The 18,538-nt window shown below is 42.8% G+C and overlaps 1 protein-coding gene across 1 annotated transcript in view; it reads right to left on the bottom strand.

The window, feature by feature from the left end:
* Positions 1-18,538, bottom strand: part of LOC144688311 (phospholipid-transporting ATPase ABCA1-like) — a 71,465-nt gene that overhangs the window by 22,251 nt on the left and 30,676 nt on the right. The window contains exons 2-5 of the mRNA XM_078554741.1: positions 18,333-18,438; positions 13,918-14,011; positions 9,910-10,051; positions 7,756-7,883 (exon numbers count right to left, since the gene is read on the bottom strand). Coding sequence (XP_078410867.1) covers positions 7,756-7,883; positions 9,910-10,051; positions 13,918-14,011; positions 18,333-18,398 — 430 coding nt within the window. The 5' untranslated portion in view covers positions 18,399-18,438. The remainder of the gene's footprint in view (positions 1-7,755; positions 7,884-9,909; positions 10,052-13,917; positions 14,012-18,332; positions 18,439-18,538) is intronic.

The following is an 18,538-nucleotide window of genomic DNA, read 5'->3' as shown; positions in this document are numbered from 1 at the left end:
ATAAACTTTTAACAAAAGAATAAAACATTTATTAAAGAAAAGGTGAACTATATTACAATACTCCTTCGCCCACAACTATACCTTTACAGATATATACAGATTTGTAAGGATAACTCAAGTTACAAAAGCTATCTTATACACTAATGTTCACAGTAAGTACATAGTCAAAGTACCAACAGGCACCCTGTGGCCAGACACACCACACTCTGAAACCAAGTGTCAGATGCCATGGATCTCTCCTCAACTCTCCCCAGGCACTTGACATACCATGAACCAACTGGTCTCACTGAACTCAGTCTTTCAAATGAGGGTTTCCAATCTCGGCTCTCCAAGACCTCACTTTGGAATCCTCTCCCAAACTGACGTTTTCTCTCAGACACCTTCTGCAAGGGTTCACCTCCAGGGTTTCGAACTCTCCTTCCGATGTTCCTTTTCCCTGGGTCACCACATGCATTCAAACCATCTTCCATGCATTCTCTCTCAGCCATCAACAGTATTATTGCTTCACATGCCCGTAGCAAACAGTTACAGACCTTCAGCCATCTTGCCTCGTGCATGCTGTTCTTGCTTTAAACCTGCTTTCTGCAGCTTTTGTCTTTTTAAATCTGAAGCTTGGAGCCTTTCTCTACCCCTCACTCTTAACAGGACCTTTTCCAGGTTCCTGTCCTTCCTTTAACTAGAAGGTCTGCTTTGGACTTTCCCTTCTTCCACTCCCCTGAATTCTGGGGTTTTCCTTAGCTTGAGACTGGCTACATGTCCCCTTCTAGGTTGCTTCTGCATCACAGCTGTCTTCATACCAACTGAACTCCAACACCTTCCAAAACAAAACTGCTGTTTCTCCTCTTGTCTCTGAGGGAGGGACCTGCCCCTCTGTCCCCCTGTTGCTAGGCAGCAGTCCAGTTCTTCTAACCTTGTTTGCTTAACAACTTAAAAAGGTGCTTGCATTTCTAATGTGAAACTAAAACTCCATTTGACCTTTCTTAATGCACAGATACAAAAATACAAATCAAACTTAAACTTTAAAGCTAAAACTCATTCCTAACCCCCACAAAGACCAATATAGCTTACTTAAACTGTCTCTATTTCCTAACACAGGATAATTTTAAATAGCAAAATTATTCATGTTTAAAGAGTTGTACTTACATTGGCTGGGGTTGTATTGCACCAGGTTTGCACCTGAAGCAATGTCAAGCTGCATAAGTACTTTAATATTAGTCAGGTATCAGCACCTCTATTGGTCACACGAATAGGAGTGGGGGCTGGCGAGCTGGGAGAGGGGGCTGTGGTGCGGGGGTAAGCAAATTCCTCAGCCCTATCAATGTGCAGCCATATTAAGAGATAGTTGCAGACATGGGGGATTAGGCCCATTGCATATCCACTGATGGAACAACTGGGTTTCCATATTACATAGCACAGCTCAGCACAATCAGCAGTCAGCTGTAAAAGTGAGGAAAGAGCAGCAACCGAGGTAACGTTGCCCAGCAGTAACAAAAAAGAGAGACCAAAAATGACTTCAGGCTAGTTCTAGCATTGACCCAAAGCCCATTTGGCTATAGTTAAGCAGCAACACAACAAATTGTGATGGACAGTAGATGCATCTGTTATGGATGCAATATACAGGACGTCAACAGGTAGCTATCGGCACTTCACATTCGAGAATGTCCTTTGAGATTCTTCAACAGGAAGTGACTCAGCATTTCCCCCAGCAGCAGATCAAATATGCATTAAAGCAACACAAACCTGCTTTTAAAAATGAATGTAAACTACAAAAGCCCATTGAATCAAAATCTCTCTTATAAACTTTAAAGGCCAAAGACAGTGATCAAACAGCATTATTTAAAATCAGTGACCTAAGGGCGGGAGACAAAATTGACAAGAAAGGAACACTTAAACCAGAAGTTTAAGCTTCAAACAATTACTGATTGAGGTACTATTGTTATTAGGTTAGCATGTCACTGTGTTATTGTTATTAAATATACTATTAAACATGCAATTGGACAGAAATCTAGTGTAGCTTTAGCTGACGAAGTTACCAAATTCTAATATAAAACTTGCTTAATATTAACTTGGGGGAAGTGTAAATTTTAAAGATTTTCAATTTTTGGGCTAGGAGGGATGAAGAGCAACTGAAAGAAGACTGGTTTATAAATGGAGATCACAGGGAGTCTGCAAGATCATTAAACTTTTGTTTGTAGGTATTTGTATACATGCTGAATTACTATTGTATTAAGCAGAATTTTACCACCGAGTGACAGGAACAGAGATGGGGTGCTAGTAAAGCAGCAGGAGCATTATCGGGGCTGCTCTACAACAGTCCTTTGCCAGCCAGAGGGAGCCTATGGTACAGAAGACCACTCCTGTGGCCCCAACGTTCTCTTTGGAGGGGTTTTCCCTTCCGATCCTTTTGTTTCCTCAATATTTCATTTACTTAACTGGAGGGAGGCACCCCAAGGTGTCCTGCCTGCCTCAGCAGCACCCACCTCTCCCAGGACAAGCTTAATATCCTTAATTGGATAGTGGGCCTGGAGGTGGCCAATTAGAAGGCCACCTGCATTGCCCATCCAGTCCTGCTGCCAGCAAGTTGTGGACTCAGGATCCACTTTTTGCCCCAACGTTGGGGTCCTGAAGGCTGTGATAAAATTCAGCCCATCATTTATTACTGTGCAGCAACTAAAGTAATGTTTTCAGCCAGTAAAAGACTGGGATAGCTGCCATTGCCTCATTGATGTTAGAAAGTGGTTCTCTGCAACTTTCTGTATTCCCCCTCCCTCCGGTGGTTTAGAATAATTCAATGAACCATTAAGCCTGATTTATTATAGTACATATCTACTTTCAAAACAGTTTAACTGCTTAACATATACAGTACAGTACTGAGCAACAGGGTTTACAGGCTTCTATGGATTAATTCCAAGATAGGTATAGGAGCAGAGAATATATTTTGTTTGCAATTTTTAGCATTCCTTGCATCTGCTGTCAATCTTACAAGATTTTCAAACATCTTCTGTTAAAACAGAGAACAGCAGAATTAAAAGCTGCGTCTACATATGGATTTAATGCCACCTTAGAGCCACTCAGTGAACACTGTTATGGCACAGCTGATGGTAAATGCTGAGCTGTTCAAATCCCAAAGAGAAACTTGAAACAACTGCCACAACTTGTTTTTTGCAGTTTGTATAAATTGAGATGCGGGTCTTGAATTCAGTAGTAATAAGAACATCAAGTCTTATAGGCTTTTTACAAAGCTAGATTGAATCTAAGAAAAATGATTTTTAAGACCATGCATATGTCTACAAATTACAACTATAATAGCTTCTAAATCCCCTATTTAATCTGACTCCCAGTTACACTTCCATTAAGGCAACAGCAAGACACAGATTTTAAAAGAGCCAGGCAAAGAAACATGATACCCTAAACAAGTCGAATTCAAAGTGAGTTTTCTTAACTTCAGTCCTTTGAAGACAGCAGCTTGAGGCATAGATGTTAAAGGCTTTTCACACTTGTTAGATCTTACACACAGCCTTCGCTCCTTTATACATATTTTCCCCTTTGAATGCAACTCTCATTGTTTCACTATGTCTTTGGACTTTATCTTTCTGATAATAAAAATATCTCATAGCAATAAGTTTTACCAGTAATCTTTGAAAAGTAAACACTTTCTAAACTTCACCTGGCTAGGTGATATATTTCACCCTGCCTTTGAAAACAATCTAGTTTATTTAAAAATGCAAATGTCCTTTTACAGCTTACATTCTAAACTTCTCCCATGTTTACATCAAAGCCTTAGACCAGCTGCAATTAATCCAATTAAATCTCACACACACGCACAGACACCACTATTTTACAATAAATTCCAATAACATTATGAGAATTATTATATCTTCCTGACAGACAGCAAATTTGTTCTGGTGGTGGCAGCAGCTGTGTATTGGGAACCAGAGGCCTGAGAACAACACTAAGCCAAATCCTCAAATTAATTTATTTTCAAGAGTTGTTTCTCTGGACAGTGTGGGGGCTGGGATGGAAGGAGTAACACTGGCAAATCTTATTTAATGCCCATCCTGAGATGATTTTTAGCCTTCTCCTCGAATGGCGATGCTCCCACAATGTAGAGAATTTTGAGACATTGAACCAGTGATGAATAGTGATGTGTCAGGAATAGGGAAATGACAATCTTCCCACAGAATGTTCTTCTCTTGCTTATCTCAGCGCTGAAGTTACAACTGCATTGCATTCGGGAGATAGTGCCCCCCGTCACCACAGTGTGCCATTGGTGGAAGAGTGAATAAATTCCTGTGGCAAAGGTATTTATTAAACAAACTGCTCACTCCTGACAGATGTTGAGCTCAGAGTGTTTTTGTGGCTACACCCATCCAACTGAATGCAGACTCTGCCCTAAGCTGATGGATCTTGTCAATGATTGGGAGAATACAGGGGTGATAGTGGTCAGGCAGTGAGCCAAATATCACATGGTGCTTAGCTGTTGTCCCGCTCTCAACCAAATTGTTGATATGGTTGATCCATTTAAGTTCCTAGTCAATGGTGTTTCCAAGATATTGATAATAAAAAGGGACTCAAGCATTGCTGTTGAAGGTGAGTGGAGAAGGTTGGCTTTCTTGTATCCGAAGTGATCACTGACTGGTACAATTGCCCCTGCTGTTGATCAGCCCAAAGCTGCATGTTGTTCACTTCCGGCTACAGCCGGGCATGGGCTGCATCGTTATTGGAACAGTTGCACATGGAGGCAAAACATAAAATCAGCCCCACTCCTGATCTTATGAAAAAGGCAGCTTGATGAAATAGCTGAAAATGCTTGGGCTGAGGATGCTTCTCTAAGGAATTCTTGCAGCAAAATTCTGATGCTATGACAATCAATTTCAGGTAAGATTCCAATAGTGGAGAGTTCTTGACTCCCATTAATTGCAGGTTTACTGGGGCTCTTTGACATACTTGGTTGAATCCTGTTGAGGGGTGGGGAGATATGAAACTCTTTTGAGTTATCAACAGTCACAGATTGCAACTCTTTCGAGTACAATCACAGTTCTTGGTTTCCGGGAGTGGGACATGAACCCACAACCCTCTGATTCAAAGGTGAGGGTGCTATGAACTGAGCCACAGCTGACACCTCTGGGGAGATATGAAACTCTTTCGAGTTATCAACAGTCACAGATTGCAACTCTTTCGAGTACAATCACAGTTCTTGGTTTCCGGGAGTGGGACATGAACCCACAACCCTCTGACTCAAAGGCGAGGGTGCTATGAACTGAGCCACAGCTGACACCTCTGGGGAGATATGAAACTCTTTCGAGTTATCAACAGTCACAGATTGCAGCTCTTTCGAGTACAATCACAGTTCTTGGTTTCCGGGAGTGGGACATGAACCCACAACCCTCTGATTCAGAGGCGAGGGTGCTATGCACTGAGCCACAGCTGACACCTCTGGGGAGATATGAAACTCTTTCGAGTTACCACCAGTCACAGATTGCAACTTCTTTCGAGTACAATCACAATTCTTGGTTTTCCGGGAGTGGGACATGAACCCACAACCCTCTGATTCAAAGGCGAGGGTGCTATGAACTGAGCCACAGAGCAAGGATTGAAAATTCTAGTCAATCTCTGTTAATTGGTTTTACGTGGCCATTTATCTACCTCAGTTAGCTACCCATTGTTTGCAGGTGTGTAGCCCATCCAATGCTGATCCCCACTCTGGGAAAATGGCTTGGGGAGGGGTGTCATTGACAAATGGGCATGTCAGCTACTGGTGTGCATTTTCAGGCAAGCCCTCCTCCGTACTCTCCACCATATGGGGTGATAATTCAGCCCATGGAGTTTTATATAATGTCAGCCATGGCTCTCTGGGAGCACTCGTGCCTCACAGTCAGAAGGATGTGTATTTAAGTGGCTCTATAGAAACCAGAGCACGTAATCGGCTCAACATACTAGTTGTGCAGCACTGAGGGAGTTCTATACTAGAAGTGCTGTCTTCCAGATGAGTTGTTAAACCTAGGATCTGTCTGCCTTGTCCGAAAGATAATATCTTATGCCATGATGTGAAATATCCTATGCCACTATTTGAAGAACAGTGGGGGAGTTCTCCTGGTGTCTTGGCCAACATTCATCCCTGAACCAACAGCACAAAAATACCCATTTATCTCGGCCATTTGTGGGAACTTATTTGGAAATTGGCTGCCATGTTTCCCTACATTCAATGGTGACACAACACTTCAAAAGTACAGGCACCTCAAAGTCACAACAGGTAAGATAAATGCAGGATCCTCCTTCCCGATTCACACAAGGATAGATGAGAGAAACCGGTATGGAGCCCCATTCATGGCGCTCCAAATTCAGGTCATTAGTTTTATTATTTTCCACGCCAGATTCTGCAGACAGCATCTGTCAAACTAGACTCAGCAGAAACAGCTGAATGTCTTGACAATGTAGCCCTATAACCTCCTCCCCCAAAAAAAAAATCTGTAATGATGTATACAGAACTATTGGGATAAACACAGTGGGAGCACATCTGAATAGTAAGTGACAAAATTCAGAAGAATATTCTCCCCAAATCCTACCCTCAGCATCTTTCACTTTACACACATTAGTGGCCAATTAAACACCTCTTTGGTTCAATGCAGCCACTGAATAAGTTAAATGATGCAACAGGATATCATGGGGCAGGGAAACACTGCCTCACTTAGCTTCTGTCATTGCAGATATGATGACTAGTTACAAAGGTGGCTTCCTCAATCGTTGGTATATTTTGCATAATTTTTTTCTTATTGAGAGCCTGCATGTAAAATTACAACCCTAGAGTCAATGAAGAATAATAGAAAGTGAGACATTGAGAAAATAGAGTCACAGATAATTTAGAATTTTCTTTGCATTAATTTAAAAATTGTGCACTGGATTTTGTGCTCTATAAAGTGAAGATGAAAATTAGTAGCACAGAATAGCTGCCACGTTTACCCATATACCAAGTCACTGCACTTCAAAATAATTCAAGTGTAATACTTCATTATCTCTTTCACACAAGAAAGAGGGATAGGAGCAGAAGACCATGTGGCCCATCGAACCTGCTGCACCGTTCAATATCATGGCTGATCTTGGACTTCAACACCACTTTCCCACCCCCTTCCCATATCTCTCGATTCCCTCAGAGACTTACACTACACGAATAAGAACAACAAGTGACAGCCTAAGCTCAGACACACTACCACAACCTTACTAGAGGTCCTGAAGAATAATAGAACTTCAAACTCAGGCCGACAAATTGAGCAGAGCCTAGGTTTTGTTTACATTATTGATCTTTAATTTCAACTGAGTGGATCCAGCTCCATATTCCAACTGATGCTTTTCAGCTCGGTCACTGCGAATTGACATCAGTTCACAAATATTCCTTTTTTAATATATATTCGTTGGAAATAAGCAATAGGTTTACCGATGTGAAACTGAAAGAAAGGGCATCCCCATCAGACAAAGAAGTCCACCTGAAACAATTACCCCTTTTGTTTATTTTAAAACCCCAGAACATTTATACAACTTATGGTTAAGCCACAAGTATCTTACTAGAGAAGAAATGAAGCAATACAAAAAGCAAAATACTGCAGATATGGAGCTGGAGATAATTGCTCAGGAAGGAGATGTGGCTATGGAAGAAATGAAGCAATATTGGAACAATAGGTAATATTCTTGGATAAAGAGCATATAGGGATATTCAAGAAATAATTAACAAGTTTTTGCATCAACAAGAAGCACTCATACCAGACAATGGAGGACTGTTTTCACTGAATTTTTTCAATGCACTGATGAGTTGTTGGAAGCTGTGAAGAGTGTGGTCCTGGGTCGCGTGAAGTAGAACCTTTTGAGCATCAGAAAGCAAACGAGAAACACTGCACAAAGGAGAAAAAAGACATACCCATAAATACTTGTGTTCCTTGTTTAAAAAGTGAAGAAAAATCCAGGGGAGGAAAGGCCAATCAGAGCCCCTAATGCTTGCCCATTTGAGTTCAGCTAACTCAATACAGAGCAGTAATCAAGCTTGCGAAATTCATGCACTGTATGGCTCAGCAACTGAATAAGCTCAGGCTCATTTTAATGGCAGCAACTGTTCCAAAGATGTTAAAGCCTTACATCACTGGCTAACTTCAACTACAGTGTGTAAATTTATGCTATTGCGCTTTGTTACTTGTCCCTGGGTTCAGCATTTGTGGGATGTAGGTGGCAGGGGTGGGGGCAGCATGATGAGGTGTGGGTCAATGAGGAGTGGGAAGATGGTAAAGTGGCACAAGAGAGCATTGGTAATGATGCAGGTACCCAAAATACCAGGGTCCTGAAATGAATCCCTATTGCTAATCGCAGTGGGGCTCTGGGTCTTTGTATCACATAGGTTTGCACATGGCAGGACTGGCTGGATTCACATGACAATATGAACTGAAACCTTAGCTTTAAGCTGTGGGTATGCTGTCTGATCATCTCCCATTCAAACAGAGCACATCATTGATCCAAAAATAGGACTGGGGAACAAAACTGAATAATAAGATCAGAGAGACCAGAAATTAACCACTAGATAATAGGAAAGCTATTTCGGCCCATCTAAATTCTGTCAAAAAAAATCTTAATTGTTTGAATCTAATTGGTTCTTAAATGATTCCAGGGCTTTTCACCTCAACTATTCCATCTGGAAGTGGATTCCAGACATTGATCAACTTGTATGAAGAATTTTCCAGTTTAATAACAATGTACTTTCCATAGGTTTGAGCCTGTGTCCCCTGTTCTACCCTCTAATTTAAGGTAATATTCTGGGTTAAACGTTTCCATTTCATTTATAATTTTATTTACCTTTAGATCACCCCTCAGACTGCTTGTTTCCAAACAGAAAAGTCTAAGGGTTGGACTTCCGAGGCCCAATGGGGTGAGACTGGAGGCAGGTGGGCCTGGAATTTCCTCCCATTAGTGAGCGTGCCAGTTAGCCAGCACAGTCCCGATCTGGAGCCATTTTGAAAAAGGCTGGGTCGAGGTAAGATGACTCCTTGGCCACGAGTGTCAGGTAGCCAATAAGATCAGTTAAGGGCCCTATTAAGTCTCTTTCCTGTGCCAATTGGAATTTTCCAGTTGGCAGACAGGTTCTACACTGTGACCAAAACATGATCTATTAAACAAGGTGGCCTCCTGCTTTTTGCAGGGGTGGATGGGAGGCCATGCTTCATCCTGTTAGGGTCTCCTCCATCCATACCCATCATGGGTGTCAGGCTACAGCTATGGCCACTTGCTGTACACTGGAAGGGTTACCCCTTCACAATCACAGCCAAGCAGCTGTGACCTTTTGTAATTTAAAATTTTATCACCTAGTCTTCAGAGGACGTCTCCAACGCCAGGCGCTTTCCCTCGATGTAGGAATCAACAGCTCCCACCTTTTAAGACTGCTGATATGCCATTGTTGGAGAGCCTCCTACTGGCCCTTCAGCCTTGGGAGCCCATCTGCCATTCTTATTTGGACAATGAGTGCCATCTGGCCATTATTTGGTCAATCTTGCAAAAATCATGTCATGTGACTATTCCTACAGTGCAGGGTTGGGACCCACATTTGATCCAGACATAGAGGTCCCAACCCCAAACAGAAAATTCAGCCTCAAAATCTCTCCAATCTTTCCTCATATCTCAGATACCGACAATGGAGATCAGTCTCGTGGATCCCCCCCCAGTACTGGCTCCAGCTTTAGGAATGTGTCTCATAACTTGGTGACCAGAACTCAAACTGCAGCCTGACCAGAGCTCTATACAGTTTGATCTCAACTTCCTCTGGCTTGTATTCTATTGTCCCTGGCTGTGCTAGTTCAGCATTTATTCATTGCTGCTCTGAATTGTTTGAATACAGATACTTTGAGATGAAACAGAATATGTTCTGACATTACTTACATAGATTGGTTGAAATTCCCCACAACTCTTGGAGTTTCTCCGGGTGTAGCATGCGGGAAGCAAGGATTTTCAATATTACAGATGATTCCCTGTATCCATGGTAATGTCCCTGCTGATGGTAATGCTTTGTTTGGAAAATGACCTGTTAAGAGAAATGAGTGAACTGTGAAGCCAAATGAAAGCTAAACTTCAACCCTTTCCCACTCAGTTTTTATTTCCTAGACATCGTTAGTTACATTGGGTAGAAAACAGTAAACACAACTAATATTGAACTTTAAACATGGTGCGCCTGGAAGGCCTAGCTATAAAGGCAGAATTCCACCCCCCCGTCGGGGAGGGGAAAGAGTTGAAGAGCAGGCGCGCGGAGATGTGCCTCGTCGCCATTTTACATGGGCGGGCCAATTAAGGCCCGCCCAGCATGACATCCGCACGGAAGCGCTATGCGCTCCCTGTGCAGACAGGGGGGGATTCCTTAACCCGAGAGTGCACTCTTTCACACATGCACACAAAGGAGCACACTCATCTCCCTGAGGCAAAGTGCTGCCTCAGGGAGATTGGATCTACTGTAAAAAAAATAGAAAAAAAATTCCTTGACATGTCCCCTCATGTGACACTTGATGACAAACACTAATTAAATTTTTAAAAACCTACATGAAATCTCATCCCACCCATGGATGAGGTTTCGTGCTTTTTCTAATGCCCGCCAGGGCTCCTGGCCTGCTCGCCAACCTTATGGCTGGACGGGCAGGTCCATTAATTACTTAAATGATCTTGTCAATGGCTTCAATTGGCCATTGACAGGTCGGCGGGTGTACAGCTGATTTTGTTGCGCCCCCGCCCACCTGGAAATTTAAATGGGGTGTGGTGACGGCCCTGCCCCCCGCTCTCCGACGGGAAAATCCGGGCCCAAGTGTGAAAAATCAGTCATCAGCAAACAGTCTATAGGAGTGGGTGCAAAAATAAAGGCCAGGATTTTCTGTGCCCGCCGGTGTCAGGCATATTTGGTGGCATAAGCGGACAATATGGCGCGATCGGTTTCACGACAGCATGAAACCAGTTTGCAATCATCTGCTCAGCCCGTCCAATGGCGGGCTGCATTTCCTGCCATTGGATGTCAGGAACCTCATTATAATACATCAGCATATCATTACAAGGCCAGCCCGCTGGACTCATTCCCCCCACCCCCCAGCTGGATTGTCTGCCCAAGTCGGTGGGAAAGCATGCCGATGTGTTTCTCAACAGCACATAAGTGATGTGCACCTGGCGTGTTTCCTGGGAACGCATAAGTAATGCAGCAGGTTTCGGACAATATGGCATGAAAATCCGCCATTGTGGCCAGTGGGTAAAACATTGTTTTGCCCGCCCACTACCGCACTTAGTGCAAGTCTGGAATGATTCTGCCCAAAGTAGCAATGCTGTTTGTGTTCACTGAGGTACAAATACATTAGAATCTAGAATTGGTGCATGAGTCCTTTCCATGCACATAGAAACCTATAAAATTCTAACAGGACTAGACAGGGTAGACGCAGGAAGGGTGTTCCCGATGGTAGGGGAGTCCAGAACCAGGGGTCACAGTCTGAGGATATGGGGTAGACCATTTAGGACTGAGATGAGGGGAAATTTCTTCACCCAGAGTGGTGAGCCTGTGAAATTTGCTACCACAGAAAGTAGTTGAGGCCAAAACATTGTATGTTTTCAAGAAGAAATTAGATATAGCTCTTGGGGCGAAAGGGATCAAAGGATATGGGGAGAAAGCGGGAGCAGGCTATTGAGTTAGATGGTCAGCCATGATCATAATGAATGGAGGAGCAGGCGCGAAGGGCCGAATGGCCTACTCACACTCCTAGTTTCTATGTTTCTATGCACTGAAGGCAAACTTCTATTTCACTACCACCAAGCTCAAAACTATACCTGTCAGGAACATGTTAGAGCATTGCTCACCCAGCAGAGATAAAATCTACCCATCAAAAGTGATTGAGAAGTAAATACTAGGCTGGGAGTCCAGTTTCTCAATGTGCATTTCCATGTTGGTTAAGCAAAACAGAAAACTCAACTGTCACCATCGAGCACTGTAGATTCACTCCTGATGGTAGCACTTTGTTTGAAAAATGACCACTAAGAGCTGCAAGTCTAAGCTGTCACTGAGCAAAATTCTCAACTGTAACAAGAAATAATCTCCAAGACGCAGAGTTAATGCTACAGAATGGAACTTATTTTATTTCTGCTATTAAATATTCCCAGGTCTAGTACTTGGATTAGATGCAAAGTAAAGTTTCCTTCACACTAACCCATTAAACACACCCAAGTCAGGTACAGCACAGCTTAAATAGAGTAAAGCTCCATCTATACTAGCCCTATCAAGCACTATCAGGTCAGGTAAAGGTTACATACAGAGTAAAGCTCCATTTATTCAACCCAAACAAGGAGCCCACGTCCTAGTTCAAGAAGTATAGAAAAATGCTACTTCCCTCCCCAGCTATAGAGCAGGACCTGATTAAAAATAATCTTGGGGGAAATTATTATTCTATGTACCTCATAATGAAAGCTTCAGCTGAACTAGAGAAAGCTTGTTCAAACAGCACTTAGACAGCTGGCAAGGCAGTTCAGGGGCTGTATGGAGCCAGTACAAAGTAGAAATGTATTCCTTTCAAATTTGGAATGGTGCCAAATGAATTGCAAGAGAAGTATAGACATTCTACTGGAATAAAAGTCAGCAAAGACAGAGCCATGAACAGTGAGGGACTCAGAGCCTGAATATCTGGTTCACAGGGCATCTTTTATTTCTAAGTATTCCATTATGGGCAATCAGCTACAGAGTGATACTTACCCTAGTGCATTGGCCTGCTGCCAGTCACTCCAATGTTGGCAAAACCCTTATGCTCTGGATCAACTTATTTCATGGCATAAGGCCCAGCTCATTGGACAATATTCTTCAGTGTGGCTACATTTTTATAGTCAGGGTTTACTAGCTGCTCACACTGGCTTCACTTCCTCTGAAAGATGGAGTACTGATGTTGTATGCAACATATGCATTGCACAGCACTATATTACATGTACACACATGAAACTATAAATTACACAAGCTTCCACATGCCTATATGCTAAGCTCATGATAAATATGTGTGTCAACATATGTAACACCCATATATTACACAAGCAGCCTCATATCACATGGTATCAGACCACATATATACTCTTTGGGGGTAATGTTGCTACATATTTTTAATAATCCTGATGGCTCAGAGGATAAACTTACCACCAAGTAAGGTACTGAGCCATGAGGCAAGGTGCCCTCAGATTCAAAACTGGGTTTCTGTTTTGAATTAGGTGTTTTTTTAAAATAAAGAGTTCCCGTTTCTGATTACTATCCAAGGATTCATGCTGGAATCTGGTGAAGGCAGGACAGCATTGAGTTCGGCTTTAGAAAGCGACAAGGTCAAGGCAGAAGGAGGGAGGGTTTGAGAAATAAACAATGTGTTCGTGGCCTCCTGGAGTTGGTGAGGAATTTTAACAGAACTGGCTGCAACTGCTTTTTTACCTCTCCTATGAGGGGAAGGGGGATGGAGCGAAGGGAGGGTTTGGACATGGATCAGAATCCCATGATAAGCACAGTAAACTCATATGATAGCTTTCTCTCATCTCAACGCACAAAATAATTCCTTAACCCCACATCCAAAGTTAACCATCCTGCTGACAATTACTTTCAAAGTTCACACATTATGAATGGCCACTTACATAAGGCCCCAGAACGAAGCATTTGCAGAACCCATTGTAGTGCAGAATGAATTAAAAAGGTTAACCAGAATAATTTGGGTTTTTGAAGTCATTGTTTTCCTGTAATTCTTGGGGTTGAACACAAGTCAGGGAATAGAATTCCCTACATCCATACCAGAGCCAGAGGCAGCACTTGGGGAACTGACCCCCAGCACAGATTTCAAGACAATGGTGAAAATAGTGGAGATAAACTAGGACACAGTGCATTCATGTATTAAGCACCATATTACTTACATTCATGCTGCTGAAATGCTAAATGGGACTGACGCACCGAGACTAATATAAAGAAGAGAAAAAGAGGCCACAGGAGCTCAATAATCAGCTGAACCTGCAAAACAAATGCCATAGAAATTATGAAATGTTAATGCAGGTTTTAACACTCACTGCACACACAACATTCTGTATCATATAGTCCTCTTCAATGTGCCCAAGACTGCAGCAATAATCTGTTAAATCTGTTTGCTGATAGAACAATAAGGACTGGCAAAATATACATGCATTAATCTGCCACACCTATTTTGTTTCAGCTTTGTGCTAAAATCAGACTTGGTAAAATCCAATTCACAAGCACCTCAGACCAACAATGTCCTATGGCTTGTAGATGAACATTACTTCTGATACACATTTCATATCATCCATGCCAAAAGGAGAAGGAAAGTCAGATGGGGACAGTGGGGAATTAACTTAGTTTTAAGAAAGGAAGAACTTGCAATTAAATAGTACCTTTTGTCCCAAACCATTTTAAAACCAGTTATTAATTTTGAAATGGAGCCATTGTTATAATGCAGGAAACACAGGTGTTAAATTGCTAGGAAGGTGGGACAATGAGAAAATAACCAGATGATCTGCCTTAGTTATCTTGGTGGATTGATTAATATTGGCCAGGGAGGAGATGTCCCCAGTTCTTCAAAATAGTGCCATGAGATCTTTTACATTTACTTGTGGGGCAGACAGAGCCTTGGTTTACTGTCTCACCTGAAAGACAATACCTCCAAGAGCATAGCACTCTCGGTATTGCATTGGAGAGACAGCCAGATTGTGTGTACAAGTCTCTCAGTGCCATAAACTTCTGACTGAGGCAAGGGTGCTACTGAGCCACAGCTGACACCTCAAACTACTTGGGAAGGCAGTGTTGCAGCAGTAATGTCACTGTACTTGTAATCCAGAGACCCAGATTAATACTCTAGGGACATGAGTATTATATATTATATATATTTTATATATGCTGATGACTTATGTGTCACTGCCCAAAGCACTGATTTTAACACAGTGGAGAAAACGCTTTCTGAGGCCTTGGAGGGACTAACATCCTACTATGAAGAAAACCACCTTCGCACAAACCCATCAAAGACACAAGTTTGTGCATTCCACCTCAGAAACCGTGAAGCCAAATGCCAGCTTAAAGTAACCTGGTGTGGAGCAACACTGACGCATTGCGAGCACCCTATCTACTTAGGAGTCACCCTTTACAGATGCCTCACCTTCAAGAACCACATCGAAAAGACAAAGGCAAAAGTGAGTGCACGAAACAACATCCTGAATAAGCTCACTAACACAAAATGAGGAGCAAGCTCGAAAACATTGCGAACCAGTGCACTTGCTCTTTGCTATTCCACTGCCGAATACGCCTGCCCTGCATGGGAAAGATCTACTCATGCTAAGAAGATGGATGCCGTTCTGAATGCAAGCTGCCGACTTATCACAAGTTGTTTAAAACCAACAAACACCAACAGCCTATATATCCTGGTGGGGTATCGCTCCCCCTGATATAAGAAGAACGGTAGCCAGCAAGAAAGAGCAACTCCGTCAAACATCAGATGAGAGGCACCCTCTACATGGTCATACACCTACACCCAGCCGCCTAAAGACAAGGAAGAGCTTCATGAACAGTGTTGTTCCATTACAATCAACCCCATCTGAAGCCCGCATCGCCTTGTGGAAAGACCGGCTCGCCAGTCTCGAAACAACCTCCAGCGATGGAAATTCTACCGGATGAAAGCCTTCCCCCAGGAGCTAATTGCAACTGGGCAACCTGGAAGTGCCGTAACAGACTTAGGACTGGTGTAGGTCGTTCAAAGGTGTCACTAAGCAAATGGGGATATACAACCAGCCCGACAACTTGTGAATGTGGAACTGAGCCACAGACTATGCAACATCTCCTGCAATGCCTATCGCTAGAGGAACCCTGCACTGTTACAGATCTTGCCGACTTCAACAACAAGGCGCAAAAATGTGTCCAGCTCTGGCTGGGCCATGTATAGACTGTCCGTGGACACGATAAGAAGTTGTTCAAGTTCCACAATGGCAGTTCGTGTAATTTAAATTCAATTGAAAAATTCAATGAACTGATGAAGAAAACTGGAATTGACAGCAAGTCTCAGTAATGTTGACCATGAAACTATTATCATAAAAGCCCATCTGGTTCAATGTCTTTCTGTCATCAATCTGCGGTCCTTACCTGGTTCCAGCCAAATGTGGCTTCAGGCCCTTAACTGCTAAGGGATGAGTAACAAATGCTGGCCTTGCCAGTGACACCCACATCCCATGAAAGATAAAAAACTTCCCCAGTGTCTGTGCGTGATGATGTACTAGTGACCAGTCACTGCTGCTTGTGCTTTTTGATTCACTCCCAAAATCTCCCCACTTCACCTCCCTCCCTGCTCTTAGAATACTCTCCTCGCCCTGGTCCCTGTCCTTCGTCTACTTCTGCTACTTCTTCCTGCCCCACCCTGTGATGGACTGAACAGCATTCCAGAAAAATACAATTCTGAAATATTTTTAATTTAATTATTTCAGGAGGAACATCTTTACTTAGAGCGTGGTTAGTGTGTGGAACTTTTGAGTAGTGAGGCAAATAGCACTGATGTATTTAAGGGAAAGTTAGATAAATATGGAGGGATAAAAGAAAAGAAAGATGTGTTGATAAGAAAAAATGAAGTAGGAATTGAGACTTGTGCAGCATAAACACCAACAGAGAGCAGTTGGGCCAAGTGGTCTATTTCTGTGCTGCAAAATTCTAAGTATTTCTATGTAATATGACATTGCCTTTTCAAAAACAAACATATCCCATTTCTTATTGCAAGCAGGTTCACCTTATTGGGTTCCTTTACCTTCAGCACCACACAGCAGTGTCACTGATGGGGAATAATCATCCAGATCTGGGAAATGTTTAATCAGCTTTAAAACAAGCCTGCAATTTGAAACTAGTCAGGGAACAGACTTGAGTCACCCATTACTGGTACCACAATTTCCAGTTAAGGAATGATCAAGATCAACAGCAAAATCCTGGAAAATGCATCTTCACTATCTTGGGAGCCTCCTCCAAGAAGGCAGAAAGACGATAAAATTACTCACCACTTCCCATGTGCCACTTCAGCCTTTAGCCAACCAAGGGAAAAAAAAATGAGTATTTCAGGACCAGGACCTCGAACCAAAGACCAAGTCATGATTTACGAGGCAGCAATGATTCCCATGCTCCTATATGCTTTAGAATCTTGGACAACCTACAGAAGGCACCTCAAAGCACAGAAGTGCAAGCAGTGGTGCTGTTGCAAGATCCTCCAAATCCAGTGGCAAGAAAGGCGATCCAACAGCATAATCCTCTTGCAAGCCAAGATGCCCAGCATCAAGGCCCTAATGACAAAACCTGTTCCACTAGGTGGAACTTGTCATTTGTATGCCTGACACCAGGCTCCCAAAGCAACTGCTCTACTGAAGGACAACAGAAACGCTTTAGTGATGCCCTCAAAGCATTCCTGAAGAGGTCAAAAAAATCCCCACTGACCCATGGGAGTCACTCTGGCTTGTGACTGACCAAAGTGGAGACAGTTCACCTGGGAAGGCACCAAACACATCCAGAGACTCTCTCAGGAGCATGCAGAAACAACGTCGAGGCATCAGAGAGAGCTCACAATCAATTCATTTACCCAACCCTCCAAGCGCCATCTGCCCTGCATGTGGCAGAGTCTGCAGATCACACGTTGGACTCAATCATCTCAGAATCAAAGTGGAGACATCCTCAATCCCAGGGGACATCATAAGAAGGTTCGAGAATACAGGCTGCAATGATTTACATCACAAATAGATCACTTGGAGACATCATTGCAACAAATGTCACACTGTTTCTTTACCACCATAAATTATATGGCAAGCATTTCTGCATTGATGCCCCAAAGGGAAATATACTGCCAAAGCTCCCAAATTCATTCCCCTCCGTAACAAGTTCGATTTCAGTCATGGGTCACAATTAGTCCTCTACCCGAGAACTAGGGACGGGAGAAACAAAATCAGCCAGAATTCAACAATGATTCTTATTCAGGTGACAGACATTTACTTGTGTGAAAAATAGGACTGCACTTGGTTATGATCCTACCATGACTGAGTAGTCTGTCAACACGGTCTAGGTTTCATGTAATGAATGGCTAATTCAGTGAAATACCAGAGAGCTGACATGAGCAAGCAGTGAGTGACCTCAGGAGACAATAGGTTAAGGAAGGAAAAACATTTTGCAAAACACTTTCATTCAGACAGTACCCTTTTAAATGAGCTACTCTGAAGTGTCCTCCAGCAGTACAAATGGAGTACTGAAGATAGCTAAACAGTCAAAAGACAAGGATTTAAGACATGGGCTTAATAAATCTGTAACTCACAGTTCGCCTTTTCCGATATGTGAAATTCTTCCAGAGGAGAAGCCGGAGCTGTATCCAGAAGCTCATTTTGGCCCTTATTATTGTACGTTAGGCAGCAGAGGTAAGGCTGCAGAGGAAGAATATAAAACCATCACGTTCATTTAGTTTAATACGTGAACTGTGTCAACATCATATATCGGGCTACTCAACAAAAAAAATGGCCTTCT

The sequence above is a fragment of the Cetorhinus maximus genome, chromosome 13, assembly GCF_964194155.1.
Source record: "Cetorhinus maximus chromosome 13, sCetMax3.hap1.1, whole genome shotgun sequence".
Classification (NCBI taxonomy): Eukaryota; Metazoa; Chordata; class Chondrichthyes; order Lamniformes; family Cetorhinidae; genus Cetorhinus; species Cetorhinus maximus.
Note: the sequence above shows the minus strand (reverse complement) of the source record. Positions and strands in the feature narration are given on the sequence as shown.